At 35.3% G+C, this 16,442-nt stretch overlaps 1 protein-coding gene across 1 annotated transcript in view; it reads right to left on the reverse strand.

Annotated features, from left to right (window-relative positions):
• LOC107594345 (type II inositol 3,4-bisphosphate 4-phosphatase-like) overlaps window positions 1-16,442 on the reverse strand; it is a 117,705-nt gene that overhangs the window by 28,621 nt on the left and 72,642 nt on the right. Inside the window, exons 9-10 of the mRNA XM_016284357.1 lie at window positions 13,959-14,067; window positions 876-1,059 (exon numbers count right to left, since the gene is read on the reverse strand). Coding sequence (XP_016139843.1) covers window positions 876-1,059; window positions 13,959-14,067 — 293 coding nt within the window. The remainder of the gene's footprint in view (window positions 1-875; window positions 1,060-13,958; window positions 14,068-16,442) is intronic.

Below are 16,442 nucleotides of genomic sequence, written 5' to 3' on the forward strand. Positions count from 1 at the left end.
AAAAAAAAACACCCCACCCCCAGTTATTATCGTACAAAAAAAAAAAGTATATATATATATATATATATATATATATAAATGAATGAACAATAATAATAATCTAAAATAAAAATAATGAAAAAATTAAATAATAACAAACTCAAGGCTAAAATTGTCTTTCAAGGTTTTTTTGATGAGTCATAATAATACCATAATGAACCTACACCCCACGTCCAGTTATTATCCTGAAAAATAAAAAACTATTTTTGTATAATGAATGAATGAATGAATGAATAAATAAATAATAATAATAATAATAAATTCAAGGACATTGGCTAAAATGGTCTTTCAAGGGTTTTTTGATGAGTCATGTTAATATCATAATGAATCTTTACCTACACCTCACATCCAGTTATTATCTATTTTTAATATTTGTTAAATTATTAAATAATAATCATAATAATAATATCATAATGAATCTTCACCTAAACCTAATGTCCAGTTATCTATCTAATATTTTATAAAATTATTAAATACTACTACTACTAATATTATTATTATTATGGAAAGAAAAAAAATCTATTATACTTTTGGGGGTCAGTATAATTTTTTTCTTACATTTTTTATGTTTTTGAATGAAGTCTCGGTGAAAACAGCAATACTGTGAAATATTATTACAATTTAAAATAAATGTCTTCTTATTATCAATGTTGAAAGTAGTTGCGCCACTTGAAACCATGACACATTTTTTTCAGGAATCCTTGAAGAGCAGAAAGTTCAAAAGAACAGCATAGCAATCTTTTGTAACATTATAAATGCCTTTCCTGTCACTTTTGATCAGTTTAATGCATGCGATCTTGCTGAAGGTTTGAGTGTCAGCTGTCTGCAGGTCTCACCTTCTCCTCCAGGCTCTTGAGGACGTCTCGGAGAGGCTGGCTGGAGCTCTGCTGGGCCGTCTGGAGCAGCTGGTCGGCCAGCGCAGAGATGTGCGGCTGCAGCTGGGACACCACACACAGGATCTCGCGGGCCTTGGCCGTCTGTTCTGGAGGATAGTAAATGCACTGATATGCCGTGCTGTAGCTGGAGGACGTCATACAGGAGCCAGAGAAACAACACAGAGAGAGATGGAATTAAGAACAGCAGGGAGATGAAGAGCATCGTCTTGTTCATCATCAAACAGCTGTGATTACAGCTCTGTGCAGCAAATACACTGTGACAAAATATATCTAATAAACCCAGCCGAACCAATTCCAGTCCCTGTGTGAACAGCGCTCACTTCCTGAACATCACGGCCCGCGTTTCATCTGAGCTCGGGAGACACTGGCAGGCAGGAGAAATTACTGTTTTTTAAGGGATCATATCATGCATTTTTAGCAGATCATTTTTCCCCTGATGGCCACTTACACAGTTTGCGCTCATAATTTAGTTTTTCACGACGCGTTACCCTCTCTCTGAACCTGTGGATGTTTGTATAGACGACCTCTGTCTGCAAAAAAGAAAATGGACTGAAAGTGAACGATGCCAGACATTAATTCAAAATTCATGTCTTTCACTAATTTCTTGTACCAATAGGATTTCAATAAAAAAGTACTAAAATAAATAATTGCATTATTTAAAACAATATATTTAATAATGTATATTTATTAGTAAATATATTTTTAAATGATACATTTTTAAATACATTTAAAATATTAATGTTAATGTGAAATTATAAAATAATATTAACAGAATTATTAAGATAAATTATACATAATTTGATCACGAATTACACAATTATCATATTTTAGATTTATTATTTATTTATATTATATGTATTATATAATTTGTTATATATTCTTTTAAAATAATATGCATATACATTTATTAAATATGAATATAACTATTAAAATAAATGTAACATTTAATTACTTTTGATTATTCAATTTTTATATTTTAGATTGTTTATTTTTATGTACTATATAATTTTGTATATATTTTTATTTACACTGATTACTGATGCGCACTCGTAAAAGGTAAGCACTATTATATACTGTATATTTATCAAAATACAAAATAATTGCAATAATATATACATAATACACATATGTGAACATTCATGTGAAATAAACAACTTCAATGTTTACAGATGTTTCTGAATGCTTTAAGGTTGGCTTAATACTGAATTCATGGATTTAACACAGCAGGTTGATTGTTTGCATTTATAACAAATTAGATTTAATTAAACATGTTTAACAGCATTGAATTTTATTAGATTAACACTAATTTGTCATTATAAGCATAATTCATTAGCCATTCAGAACTATTGTGATGCACACTCACAGACCCAGTTTCAATTATAATCACATTTATTGTGCTTTTATGATAATTAAATTCAGCCATACAAAGAGTACAAATGACTTTTCTGTTATTAGTCCCATTTGGATTTCATTTGTGATAAATTTGCCATTAAAAAAGTCATTATTTCACAATTTTTCCATCATTTACCCAAAAATGAGAGCCCCGCATTAGTATTAAGCTCAATCATCTATACAGTCACGACTGTTGCAACAGTTCCAGTTTTCTCTCAATATAAACTTGTCGACTTGAATGCGATTACCAATGATAAGTGCATGAATGTTAGAAACGGCCTGTGGGCATGAGCGGCTCTATAATGAGTATCCAATACATGTCCACTTTTAATGGCAGTTGTGAGATTTCTTTAGACGCCAGCGTCCACACGTGAACACCTAGAGAGTTGGAGTTAAGCTGCACACGCGTCAGTCTGTAAGTCTCTTTGTGAAGCTGGAGATTAGAGACGATTACAAAATATATAATTTTGATATAAAATTATTATTAAAATATAACTATAACATTATATTTAAATATAAATAGATTAATATGATTTTATTTATTGTTGCATGTAATATTTTTTGAACAAACAAATTACATAAAGTAATTATAAATATTATATGATTGTTAAAAACAGCATTTATTTGTTTGTTTATTTATTGTTTTTATGTATGTAAATAAAATACGGTTTTGTTTAATTTTATTAGTAAATGTAAATTAAACATATTGAATTTGATTAATTTTTTTAAAGAATATTGATAACCTAATTGCTTTTGTGCCAGATACATATTAATCTGCAAGATATGCATTTTGTAGCTAGCAAATATAGCATGGTTAGCTACATTTGTTAACTTATACTGTAAAGCGTACTTGAGTGGCTTTAAACTATGATTAGCTTATAGCTTGGCAGCTACAGCATCAAAGTATCTTCAAAGAATCTTCATTAAACTAAATATACTGTCCACTCTCAAGTCTATTAGCAACTACAGTAACAGTGTGTTCTTCAAAAGGGTGCATAAGTAGCCTAAAATAATCTACACTGCAGCATCAAACACACAGCATGAGGGAAGCTCGGCCGCAGAACAGCAGGAAATATTTCAAAGGAGCACTACCATTAGCCACATCCTCCATACACACAGGAAGATCTGTAAATGTGTTGTCTGGATTTTCATAAACGATCAATGGAAATAAAAACAAAATGATGCTAATGAGAGGAAAGGAAACGCCAAGCCCCTCAGTGCATGCAGGCCCATGTCTCTGGTGAAGACCAGACGTTTACGCCACAGGATGTGTTAATTTCGTTGACGAATAATTTTCGTCAACAACATTTTTTTTACCGACGACAACGAGACGATAACGAACTAAAACGGTTTTTGAATGACAAAAACTATGACGTAAATCTATTGACATTTTCGTCAACGAATAAACACGAGATGAAAATATTAGGGAGGGATGATTTGGGAAGAGATCCATTCAGAACGAATCTGCTGCGTGGTTCGGAGGTTAGACGCGTACATACGAACCGGCGGGACATAAGCTAACATACACTTGCTGCACGTCCCATAAAACGTTCAAAAATGTCAATATGTGGGAGTAAGAGAAGAGCAGACATATGAATAAATCTGACGACACAAGAGAGAACTCAATTCGGTCTGGTTTTCTGATAAATCTATTGACATTTTCGTCAACGAATAAACACGAGATGAAAATATTAGGGAGGGATGATTTGGGAAGAGATCCATTCAGAACGAATCTGCTGCGTGGTTCGGAGGTTAGACGCGTACATACGAACCGGCGGGACATAAGCTAACATACACTTGCTGCACGTCCCATAAAACGTTCAAAAATGTCAATATGTGGGAGTAAGAGAAGAGCAGACATATGAATAAATCTGACGACACAAGAGAGAACTCAATTCGGTCTGGTTTTCTGAGCGCAGACACTGAAGCATACACACACAGAAAGCGCCTCTCACAGTGTGCGAGTACTCTTTGGCGATGCATGAACGGAGAATTACACACAAAATGATGTCGAATTGTCCGTTTTGACGAGTATTCACGTAAACACAGTTGATTATGTTTTAAGTCAACTTAAACAGTAGGGAGAACGTGTATCAGTACATTGCATCCATTGCAGCCGTGCATTCGGATTAAATGGATAGCAGCCTAATTTAGTAGCTATTGTCCGAGTCATTGATGTTAATATACAAATAAATATGTCTGCTTGAAAGAATGAAGAATATGGTAAACAAGTTGCAATAAAGAATGCATAATTAGCCTATAAACAAAAAGAAAAACCGAAAATCACGCACTGCTCTTGACTGAGAAACGTTAGTAACCTTAAAGATTAATCTAAATTTATTTATAGAAATAAATATGTCTGCTTGAAAGAATGAAGAATATGTTAATCAAGTTGCTATAAAGAATGCATAATTAGCCAATATAACCATTGGTATTTCATTTAAAAGAAGACCATGTTCTTGTTCTTTATGAGAAGTGGTTTTATTTAATTTTAACATAAAGGCATGTCGTGTGTCACCGTAGTTAAATCGGTGTCTATCATGATAAAACTTTAATATCAATCCTATATAATGAGTTTGGAAACTTTAGAGAAATGCTTAATAAATGCACTGTAACTAAACCCATTAGATTTTAGCCGACTAAATTTACTGTAGATTTAGTCGACTGAAATCTTATGATATTTAGTCGACTAAAACTAGACTAAAACTAAAAGCAATTCAGATGACTAAAATATGACTAAAACTAAATGGCATTTTAATCAAAAGACTATGACAAAATTTGCTGTCAAAATGAACACTGGAGTACACACCAGGCCAGGCACTACAAACCACTGCTGGGAGTCTATAATATGGAGAAAGCTAGCCGTTACGTTCATAACACTCATCCCAGCAAACAAAAAGCTAATGTTTCCATTTAGATAACGAAACGTTATTTCTGAGCATTCTCTGAAAATTCATTAAAATTTTTTTTTGGTTATACAATCGTTAAGGGAATATTCCATTTTGCAACCATTACGGGAATTTACATTACCAACATTCCACCAATATATAAATAAAGTTCCATGAATATATAAATAACGTTCCATCAGTAAATACCGTTCCATCGATGTTCCATAATTATATAAATAACATCCACAACCAACAATAATGACAAAACAACTACAAAACAGTTTAAACGAAGTCAGCAAACAGCAAAATATTCCTGTAACCTCATTTATTCATGCTGCAATGCATGCTGGAAACACACAAAGCCTTAACATTTCTGCAATATGAAATTCTTTGTTCAGACAACAGTGTTTGACTAGTTGGGACAACATTTGGGATAATTCTGTTGGCCTGACAAGGCTTTTTATGTAGTTTCAAGAAAACTGCATTTGAGACTCAAAAGGTTTTGTAAACTGGAAAATATTTTAACAGTATGGCATCGATGAGTTTGACGTTCAGTGTGTGACAAAATGGAGCAAACTCTATAGCTCTCTATATAAAGCATACAGACTTTATTCAAGCCCCAGAAAGACAACTGTTTTGCTGAAAGATGCACAATACAATCTTCCAGCTTAGGAAGTCATTATGTCCATAAACAATAATTTTGGATAAATATAATGTAAATTTATGGAAAACTATGTGAGTGGCGCGGCAGGATTTTGAACAGTGTCGCCGCACACAGTCGCGAGTGGCGTGTGCATACACTCATAGAAAACAATGTGTTCAATTTTAAAGACGCGGCGCTGCTTATCCCGTCCGGTGTGTGACCAATTTAACAGTCTGCTGGGATAGTGTTCTGTCAATATTATAGTTGTTACCGTCACATTTTATGGTTTTCGGTATTGCAGTTTTTGTCTACTTGTTGACTGTCTAGTTTTGCACAGATGGAATATGAGGACAGCATGCACAGTATAGCACCTATTATTAAGCAAAATCATGTATATCAAAATACTTAAGCAAATGAAAGTTTGAGTACATCAGTGAAATTGAGATATGAGCATGAATCAAATTTGATGAGACTAGCTGCACCATGTTATACTCTAGTTACTCCCTATGTTACACTCTTCCTCTTCCTGGACTTGGCACCATACATTTGCTTAGTAATGTTGTATTGTGACAAACTATGACCTCTGTTTGTTGTTGTCTCAGCAGCAAATATGTAATTCTCAAAAACATACAGAATGATTCTCTTAGACTGTGCAGAGACAGTTTGTCTGCTCAAATTTTGGCAACAGATTGTAGCAGTAGCTGTAAATCTGATTTAGGTTGCATCAACATGACTTTGGTTCCCTCTGTTTACATGTTCAGAATTATCCGCTTCATCTCATGATTCATTTGACAATGAACATAACAATTGTTCTCAACTTTTAGAGAACCTTGCCAGAATGTTAGCAAATGTTCTGAGAACGTTCCCTGTTAGCTGGGATGTTGTCAAAGTGCACACACTCAAATTCACACAAAAAAACTAATTCATGCCACCTGGAAGGAGACGATTGTCTTTGTGCAGCGAGCAAATCGACTGCTGAATGCCAGAACATTCTAGTCATGCCGACACGCACAAATTAAAGGCAAATAAAGTGCTCCTGGACTGCTGTGGATGTTAAAGAGAAATAAATGCTCGGGTTCGGAGGCGGCCTCAAGGAACCGGAGAAATGGATATTGATTGGCTCTCACACAGCAAGCCAATCAAAGCCATTGTAGCCGCATATTACATCGGGCCGAGCGTCCACCCCTGACCTGATGGATCGGTCCGATTGCTCCCCAGCAGCCTTTCCAGCCTCGTTCTTCAGGCAGAAGAGAAGACAGATGGCTCTTTCATTTCGCTCTCAGCATCCTTTTTCCCCAGCAATGTATTTCCTGTGATACATTAATAAAGGCCAAGAATCACGTCTGTCCTATTATATTTGTTTTCTAATCAAAGAAAATGCTAAAAGGATGCTTTCCAGGAAGGTCTGGGCGGAAGCGTGAATGAATACGAGTGTGTTCATGAGGTCATCTCTCATTGTCCATTAAACTGCACAAAGCGTTTCATACACAAGTCATATACAAGTTCTGCTGCACTGTTTTTCATTGTTGCATGCTGTGTAAATGCCCCTTTTATGTGTAAAGTGTTGAAAAACAACAAAGAGTGGAAATTAAATGGTCATTTTGTAATTTTTCTTCAATGACACACAAAAGGAGATATTTTGAAGAATGCATCTGGTCGCTCTTTTCCATTGACTACAAGGAATTAGGACTGAAGCGTTCAAGCTTTTAAAATTAAAGAACCATAAAGGTCTCTAAAGTTTATATGACTTATGCACCATATTCCAAGTCTTCTGAAGTAGCTTCATGTGAGAAACAGACCAAATTTAAATAAAATTCACTAAAACTCTTGATATCTGCCACAGCTCTGCTTAAACAAATTGTGAATGATTCATTCTTTTGAGTCAGATCTTTACAATGACTCAAATGATTCAGTTCATAAAACCAGTCAGAACGATTCACACACACGAATTGGACTGACTTGGTTCATTATTTTCGCTGTTTCTCACACAAAGATTTGGTTCATTATTTTAGCTGTTTCTCACACAAAGCTAGGACTTCAGTAGACTTGGATCATGGTGCACAAGTCATATAAATACTTTTAATGACATTTTTTGTGGCCTTTGAAGCATAAAAGTCCTCATTCATTGTAATTGCATGTAAACGATCAGCTATTGTGATCTTCACAACACCTCCTACTGTGATCCACTGAAGAAAAACTCATACAGGGTTGTAATGTATGGGATGAAATTAGACTCAAAATGATTAATAGATGCACGCACAATTATCCATGTACTGCATTCATTTTATACATGTATCTTACGAACCACAAACAAATGCCTTTTAATTTGAGTCTGTGGAATTCAGGATTAAATGATTGTGCAGCAATTTGTACAAATACAGACATGTTTGCGAATAAAAACGTTCTGCATTAATATATCATAAATTGCTCATGCAAAAAGGAATCCGTGCATAAGTGGATCAGGTGACACGCGTGCATTAATTGACGTCTAGTTTGAGTCGATCTTGTTCGGTTCATTTGGATTTTGAGACTTCATTTTCCCAGTTTACAGCATTTCACGTCCCCCACACACACAACTACCAACGAACAAGGCCCAGTGCAATTCATTAACGTGTACACGATTTGAAAAATTCGCAAATGTGCGTCACTACACTGAAACAAATGCTTTTCAAAGTTAAGAATTACATTAATGTGCAGCATTTTGTTCAAATAGAGACATATTTGTGAATACAAATGTTATAGTTTGTATTAAAGTATCATAATTTGTGCATGTAGCGATTAAAATGTGCATTTGTGGATCAGGCGACACCAGTGCATTAATTCACGTCTCTTCTGAATCGATTCTATTTGATTTATTTGAATTTTGAGACTTTCATTTCGCCCTTTTAGCATTGCCCAATCTACATCTATTAATCATTTTGAGTCTAATATCATCCCATAGTAATGACATAACAGAGAGTAACTCTTGGTCTGAACTTTCTCTTTAACAAGCATCTTTAACTTTATATGCAAATTCAATAAAAAATGTAAAACAAAAAAATTACAGAATGACTCACTAGCTTGTGAGGCATAAAAAAGAAAAATCTGAGCATGAAGTAAAACATTAGCCAAGTCGGAAAGAAAACAAAATGAGGTCCATATCAGCCTGGATTAATGTGCAGTGCAAACACTCTTTCAGAAATTGATTTCTCTCCGGTAGAAACAGCAAATGTCCTTGTCTCGTATCAGTGACGTGCTCCACCGATAAATCTTCCCACCACTGGAGGCTGGAAACTTTTTGAAAAGCTGTTCAATTTCTTTGCACTAGTATTCCTCTGTTGGTCTGGCTCAGTAACATAAAAACCCAGGCAGTGTAAAGAAAATAATTTGACTTTGCTTGGCTTTTAATGAGTCTGTTCTCAGAGGGTTTGAGAGAAGTGTATCTCAAATGATAAAAAAATGGGCACATTCACACGACCGGCCTCATGACGACAAACTCGCCCCCTGAGACTCGACTGCTTACACAAAAGCCAGCTGTGATCATTCACAAAGTACAAAAATGCAAAGAACTGAATAAGAGAAACTTGAGGAGCTCTTTACTGATGGAAACAACAAGGGGGCTGAGATGACATGACATGCTTTTCCTTCTTCTTCAGAGGGCTGAGAATAGAAAACACTCATCGTTGAAATGCTTGGTGTGACGGCAAGGACAGATAAACCGCATCAATGACAGTCAAGACACAGGCTTTCTAATTAAACATCTCTGTGAGGACAAAACGAACAGAATATGAAGGAGAAGGAGTGGGAGATGGACGACTAAGGCAGAAAGAGATGGTCACAATTCATTTCAGAGCAACAGACATGTCAGGAGAGACTCCAGAGTTGTGCCAACGGGATCCAACTGGGGAAATGTCAGACTCTGAAGTTATTAAAGTCATTAAGGACTCCAGAGAGAGAAACAACAAGACCACTGTTACTGTATATTCCACCAACAGCTTGGAATTTATCCTACCGCAACAATTTAAAGCTGAACTTGTGGCTGAAAGTGAACACTTATTACTCTTCATGACAGTACAATCATTGCACATTCAGACTTGCAAAGTGGTTTTAGCCCAAATTATGATATATTTCAAGCAAGACTGCTGCTAAAAAGACTAGATAAAGACCATGTACTGTACTATAAGCAACCATCTAGACCACATCAGCAATCACACCTTAGAATCCATTTAGCAACATGTTAACAACCAACGGTGCTGGGTAGATCAATTACAAATTGTAGTCTGTTACTGATTTCAAATTACAGGACAACAATTGTAGTTAGTAACGTAATCTATTACATTACACATTTTAGGTAATATAATCAGACTACTACTACAGACTACTACTTTTTGATTACTTTTAGATTACTTTTGACCTAACTCATTCATCACATTGATTTAAATGGAAAAATCTCGTACCATATAGATATAAAAATACAAAGAGAAAGAAAATATATTCCATTTATTGTTATTATCAACATTAAGTGCATTAAACATTAGATTACATAGAGGTTTTCCAAACTGGGGTTTGTAAGTTTAATGAAAAGCTAATAATTAATTAATCATAAAAATTTAAAATTAAAATAAATAATTTTAAAATAACAACAATCAGAAAAAACACTTACTAAAAATATGAAATATGTATTAATTATAAATATTTACTTTGAATAATTATAAAGTAAAATAATTCAAATAAACATTTCAGAATCCACACAACAACATGTTAACAATCAATTAATATACACTAGCAACTGCATAGCAACACAAGCAAACAAACACCCAGAACGTGTTTACAACCACCTAGCAACACCCAGTATGCCCTAGTAACACCCTGGCAACCACTCAGAACACTTTGGAATCCACATAGCAACACATTACTGCAAAAATGCATAGCAAAACTCTGAAAACCACTCAGAACATCTTAGCAACCACATAGCAACACCCTAGCAACCATCTACACCACCCTTAGAATCCGCATAGCAACATGTTAACAACTGCTTAGAACACCATAGCATACACACACACACACACACACACACACACTAGGGCTGCACAATTAATCAAATTTCTAATTGTGATTACAATTATGGATGCCACAATTACATTTTCAAAGGTGCAATTAATCGTTTAAAGTCCACTTATGTTATTCTGCATGCTTAAGATGTGTTTTTTTCTTGCTACAGGTTATCTTAAGGGTTTTCCATTGTTTTAATTTTAGTTTTAGTATAACATTATAATATCATGCTTATTTTTATTTAAGAAACCAATCCAATGTATATTTGACATTTGAGGCTTAATACTATAGAAAAGCACTAAAGGTTTTCAGTTAGAGTGTTTTCAGCTTGTTTATTTTCATATAAAATATGGCGTGCAGTTGCTTCAAACAATGGTGTAAACATCATTCAATGTAGATTGTGATAATCGCAATTAATAATCGCAATTAGAATTTCAAGGGAATAATCGACAATTATGATTTTTGTCATAATTGTGCAGCCCTAACACACACAAACACCAAAAATGCTTAGCAAAAACCTAGCAACCACCTAGAATGCCTTAGAATCCACATAGCAGCATGTTAACAATCAATTAAAACACCCTAGCAACTGCACAGGAACACACACAAACAAACACCCACAACAACCACCTATCAACAATTTAGCTACCACTAGGTACATCCAAGCAACCACCTAGCAACAACCAGTATGTCCTAGCAACCACTCAGAAAACTTTAAAATTCACAATTACTGCACAACACACTGAAAACCACTCAAAACGTCTTAGCAACCACATAGCAACACCCTAGCGACCACCTACACCACCCTTAGAATCCGCATAGCAACATGTTAGCAAGTTAACAGTGCACACGCACAAACACCCAAAACACTTTCTTCTATCTTGCAACTAGGGTTGGGCCCATAGACGATGCCATCGTCCATCGCCGATGGCTGATAGACATCACGATGTTAAGCTGGCATCGTGAGCCACCCCTCCCATACCCCCCGCAATCCACCGCATCCCAATACCATGTTCGGAAAGAAAATGACATGCATACGGAACCCCTAAAGGGAATAAATATAAGATGGGAGGAAAATATATATTTCAATATTTTCCCTCGCAGTTATATCAGTGGGTAATTATACTACATATATTTCGGCATCAGGGAGCCGCTATTATGCCTGGCATTGAAACTGCTTTTGAATGCACGATCGCTTTTTAGTTTCACTTTCACTTTCGAGATTCACGATTGCACGTAGTCGGTTTATACTATGGAGCGGCAGTACTTAACCACACATTTTATAAGATTAGATGTTTGTCAGTGGTGCTCAGGATCTGCAAATCATTCGCCATAGTCCTCAGTCATCTCTCCTTACTCTGTTTATGTGGTAAGTGAAATTTGATTTACTGTAATGTAACAGGCAACTGACACCGTGTCTACCTGGATAAACTGTAAGTCCAGACTTCTTTCAGCATCGATGACGGATAAGGGCTCACATTCGCTTTTCAAGTGGAATCAAAGCTTGAGGAATCAAAATAAAAATATATCATCCATCATTCATCACACAGTGACAGCAGTGGCGGACACTGCTGGATTCGGTGGAACGGTCTATTGTCCGGTTTGAATAGGTCCAATGATAATAGCTTACTGTACAACCACAGCTGCACGGAAGTGTTGATGTCGTGTGAAGGCATCTCCACAACATTATGAAAAATACCACTGTATCTGAAGGATACAACTTGAAGAAAACAGTAAGATTTGCACGTTTCCTTTTTAAAATAATTTGTCAATGACGTCAGATTATTGTATTTACACTGCAATAAATATAGGCCTATATTTTTTCCACTAAAAGATAGCTAAAAGATGTTCACCTTATCAGCAAAACCGCATTAATTTAATTTCATTTGAATTTTTAAAAACAATTGAAATATTATTGGGCCAGTGGAAATGAATGAGATCAACTCTATTCTAAATAATTTTCCTGAGAACTATTTTAAACAGTTTTTTATGGATATTGTGATATATTTATTCCAAAACATAACAAGGATACTGGATGATTTTTAGCAATAAAAATCAATGTGTATGGCACAAATGGCATTTATAGTCCGTATCTCATATTTCCTTAATGTCTTGTACCTTTGGCTTTGACAGTGTTAAACATGGTGTCACGTGGATGAGAATATGCATAGAAATGATATGCAGATGAGGTTTTGCATAGTAAAACTAGACGTTGTAAGCTCCACATATGGTGATTTCGGGGAGTACGCACAATCTTACCCTGACTGGGATTTATAAAAGGATTTTTGTGCAGGTTCTGGCCTACGCATGGTTTTATAAATCTGAAAACTTTTGAGCATACGCAAAATCTAGCTTTTGTGCCTACGTACACTTTTAGGATGAAATCTATGGAGAGTTTTTATAAATGAGACCCCTGGATTTGACCGGATTAACAGATTGATCAATTTAAAGAGCCTTAATGAGGGAAAATATTTGAGCCTAAAGCAAAACCATCATCAACATTAACTTCAAAAAGATCAAATGTGCGCGTGGATTAGAGTTCTGCTTCCGAATGATGCAACCTTCGTACAATTCCCTAGAAATACGTCTAAATGTGCTGCAGCTCACGTGGCTTATTTCTCTCCAGCAAAATAATCACGCTCATTTGCTTCAGTGCAAGATATTGAGACTCACCGCCATCAATATGTACTACATTTATGTTGTTTTTATAGCGCTTTGGAGCTTGACAGCCTGTGGTCTCAAAATAATGTTCTTCAAAATATAATTGTTTTTGTTTCACAGAGGAAAGACATGGATGACAAGGACTGAATGAATTTATAATATCTCATTAAATGAAAAAAAATCTCCTCGGTGGTCTCATGTTGACAAATTAATCTTGTATAAAACCGTATCCATGCAAATGACATAAACAACATATTTTGGATTTAAAAGGTGAACTTCTCTAGTTTATATCTCTACAGAAGAAAGCTGGCGAGTGTCTGATCCACAAATGGAGGCTTTCAGACAATCATTCTCCATCACCAGAGCAAAGTAATCAGAAGAGGCACATATGAACATGTGGAGACTGACCTCTTCTTCTCGGTTTCGTATTTGCTGAGCAGTTTCTGCAAGCCTCCGTTCTTGAAGCCTTGCGAATGGGCTGCCGGAGCTCCTACTGTGACCACATCATAGAAGGAATCTACGGAGGAAACATCGACAAACATCCTTCAACATGCCTCACAAATCACAAACAAGCCCACGGCACACGGTTTACGTCTACATTTTGTTGCTTCCTGTTGCTTTGTGAATACATCCAAACAGCATGTTCCACCTCCAGCCCTCTGAGGCTCTGAAGAACTGCGATGTGTCTATTAAACAGGATTCAGTGTGGAACGACATGCTGTTTAGACGTGTGTAAACATACACAATGGAAAGCACCTGCGCAACAGAATTAACACCACTGGATATCTCCAGTGATCATGTAGAAATGTTTCATGACAGAAAAACCATAAACTGGACAGTAGTATATGCTTCAACTTAATAAAAAAACGTGCATTTAATAGACAATTTTCCAGTTATCACATAGTATTTACAGAATTTACATTAAGCAACAACATATTAAATAAAGCAGGATTTATTATTATTATTGATATAAATTTGTATTTGTGAATATAAATATATGTGCATTTATATTTATTTAATATTTATTACTAATTTAATATTTATTTAAGTTAATATTTCTAAAAAGTATTCTAAACATTATTATACAAACAGCATATATAACGTATATGAAGAGTTCATTTGCAAAAAAAACTATAACTATATATATATATATATATTTTTTTTTTTCCAGAAATCACGTTTTTTTTATTGCGTATTCCAAGTAATATAAATCAAACTGCAGTTGGGTTGTTTTGATTAAAGGGGTCATATGATGCGATTTCAAGTTTTCCTTTCTCTTTGGGGTGTTACAAGCTGATTGTGCATAGATAAGATCCCTGAAGTTGCAAAGACTAAAGTCTCAAAACCAAAGAGATATTCTTTATCAAAGTTAAGACTCTGCCACGCCCCCCTAAAACGGCTCGTTCTAACACACCCCCACATATCTACCTCACTATGTGGAAATATTAGCATAATGCCGCCCAAATGTTCACGCAAAGAAAGAAGGCGAGGTTTCAGTAACCGCAGTTAGTGTTGAAGCAGCATGTCAGGGAGACGCTGTGTGTTTCTGGGCGAAAGCAAAAGCACTTTATTTGGCCTTCCAAAAGTAGATGCATTTAGGAATCTTTAAGATTACTTACAACAGAACAGCAATGCATTTTATGGATGACCGTTTCGTGAACCTAGGAGAGGAGGTAATTCTGACTTTGCTATGACAATCTGGAGCTTCTGAATCAGCTACTGTTTTGTTATTAGTTTAAGTATTTGCTATTGACTGTTCAAATGCGGAGTTTTGCGCATCGTGTGTGTGTGTTCATCACTGTGTCTGTCACGCGACTCTGTTCCCCTTTCAGGGGATGTTTTTTGAACATTAAAGCATGTCAACATTATGTTACACCAAATACACAAAATAATGATCTTTAAAAAAGCATCATATGACCCCTTTAAGTAATAATACCTTAAACACAGGTAATTTACAAAATTAAAGTTCATTGAAAGTTTTTTTTTTTTACATATTAAACGTTTGTTTTATAGCAAAAGCATGTAACTCCACATTTCATGTTTTAGAGTTTAAAAAACACTAGTTGAATCTTTGTAATCTCCTCAGATGACAGTGTAGATGCCTGACAAACGTTGTTGTTGTTGTGATCATAAACTGTATGGATGTGATTATTACAGGCAATACACAGAGCTTTTCCCTCATCTTTGTAACGCGCTGCTTTTGCAAGCTTCCGTGAAAACGTTTCAGCTTTTATTTTCCTTATTCGCCCTGAAGAAGATATCACAGGTTCATCGAGTTCATCGAAATGATCCTCGATCACTTTTAGTCAGCTTTGACGAAACTCCTCTCAGTTAGCACCTCTTTTCAGAGTGAAAGTAGTCTTGTCTTCTGACCTGAATACAGCGCGCTGATTCGCTAAAATGGACTTATCGGCTTCTGTTCAAAAACAACAAGGACGCTTGTCGGCTTCTGCAGTAAAACGTGAACTCGCGATGCCTTGAAAGTGGACAAAACCGGCTTTTTTGACAAAACGTGTTTAGGGTTCAGATCGCGCTATATGTGGAGAATAATGCACGGCAATCAGCTCAGTATTTTTGAAAGTGGCGTTTATCGATTTTTTTTGCAAATGAACTCTTTACATATACATATACATATATGTGTGTGTGACCCTGGAGCACAAAACCAGTACTAAGTCGCTGGGGTATATTTGTAGTAATAGCCAAAAATACAATGTATGGGTGAAAATGATAGATTTTTCTTTTATGCCAAACATCATTAGGATATTAAGTAAAGATCATGTTCTATGAAGATATTTAGTAAATTTCCTACTGTAAATATATCAGAACTTAATTTTTGATTAGTAATATGCATTGCTAAGAACTTCATTTGGACAACTTTAAAGGCGATTTTCT

This window comes from Sinocyclocheilus grahami, unplaced genomic scaffold, assembly GCF_001515645.1.
Source record: "Sinocyclocheilus grahami isolate Dianchi unplaced genomic scaffold, SAMN03320097.WGS_v1.1 scaffold181.1, whole genome shotgun sequence".
In the NCBI taxonomy this organism is placed as follows: domain Eukaryota; kingdom Metazoa; phylum Chordata; class Actinopteri; order Cypriniformes; family Cyprinidae; genus Sinocyclocheilus; species Sinocyclocheilus grahami.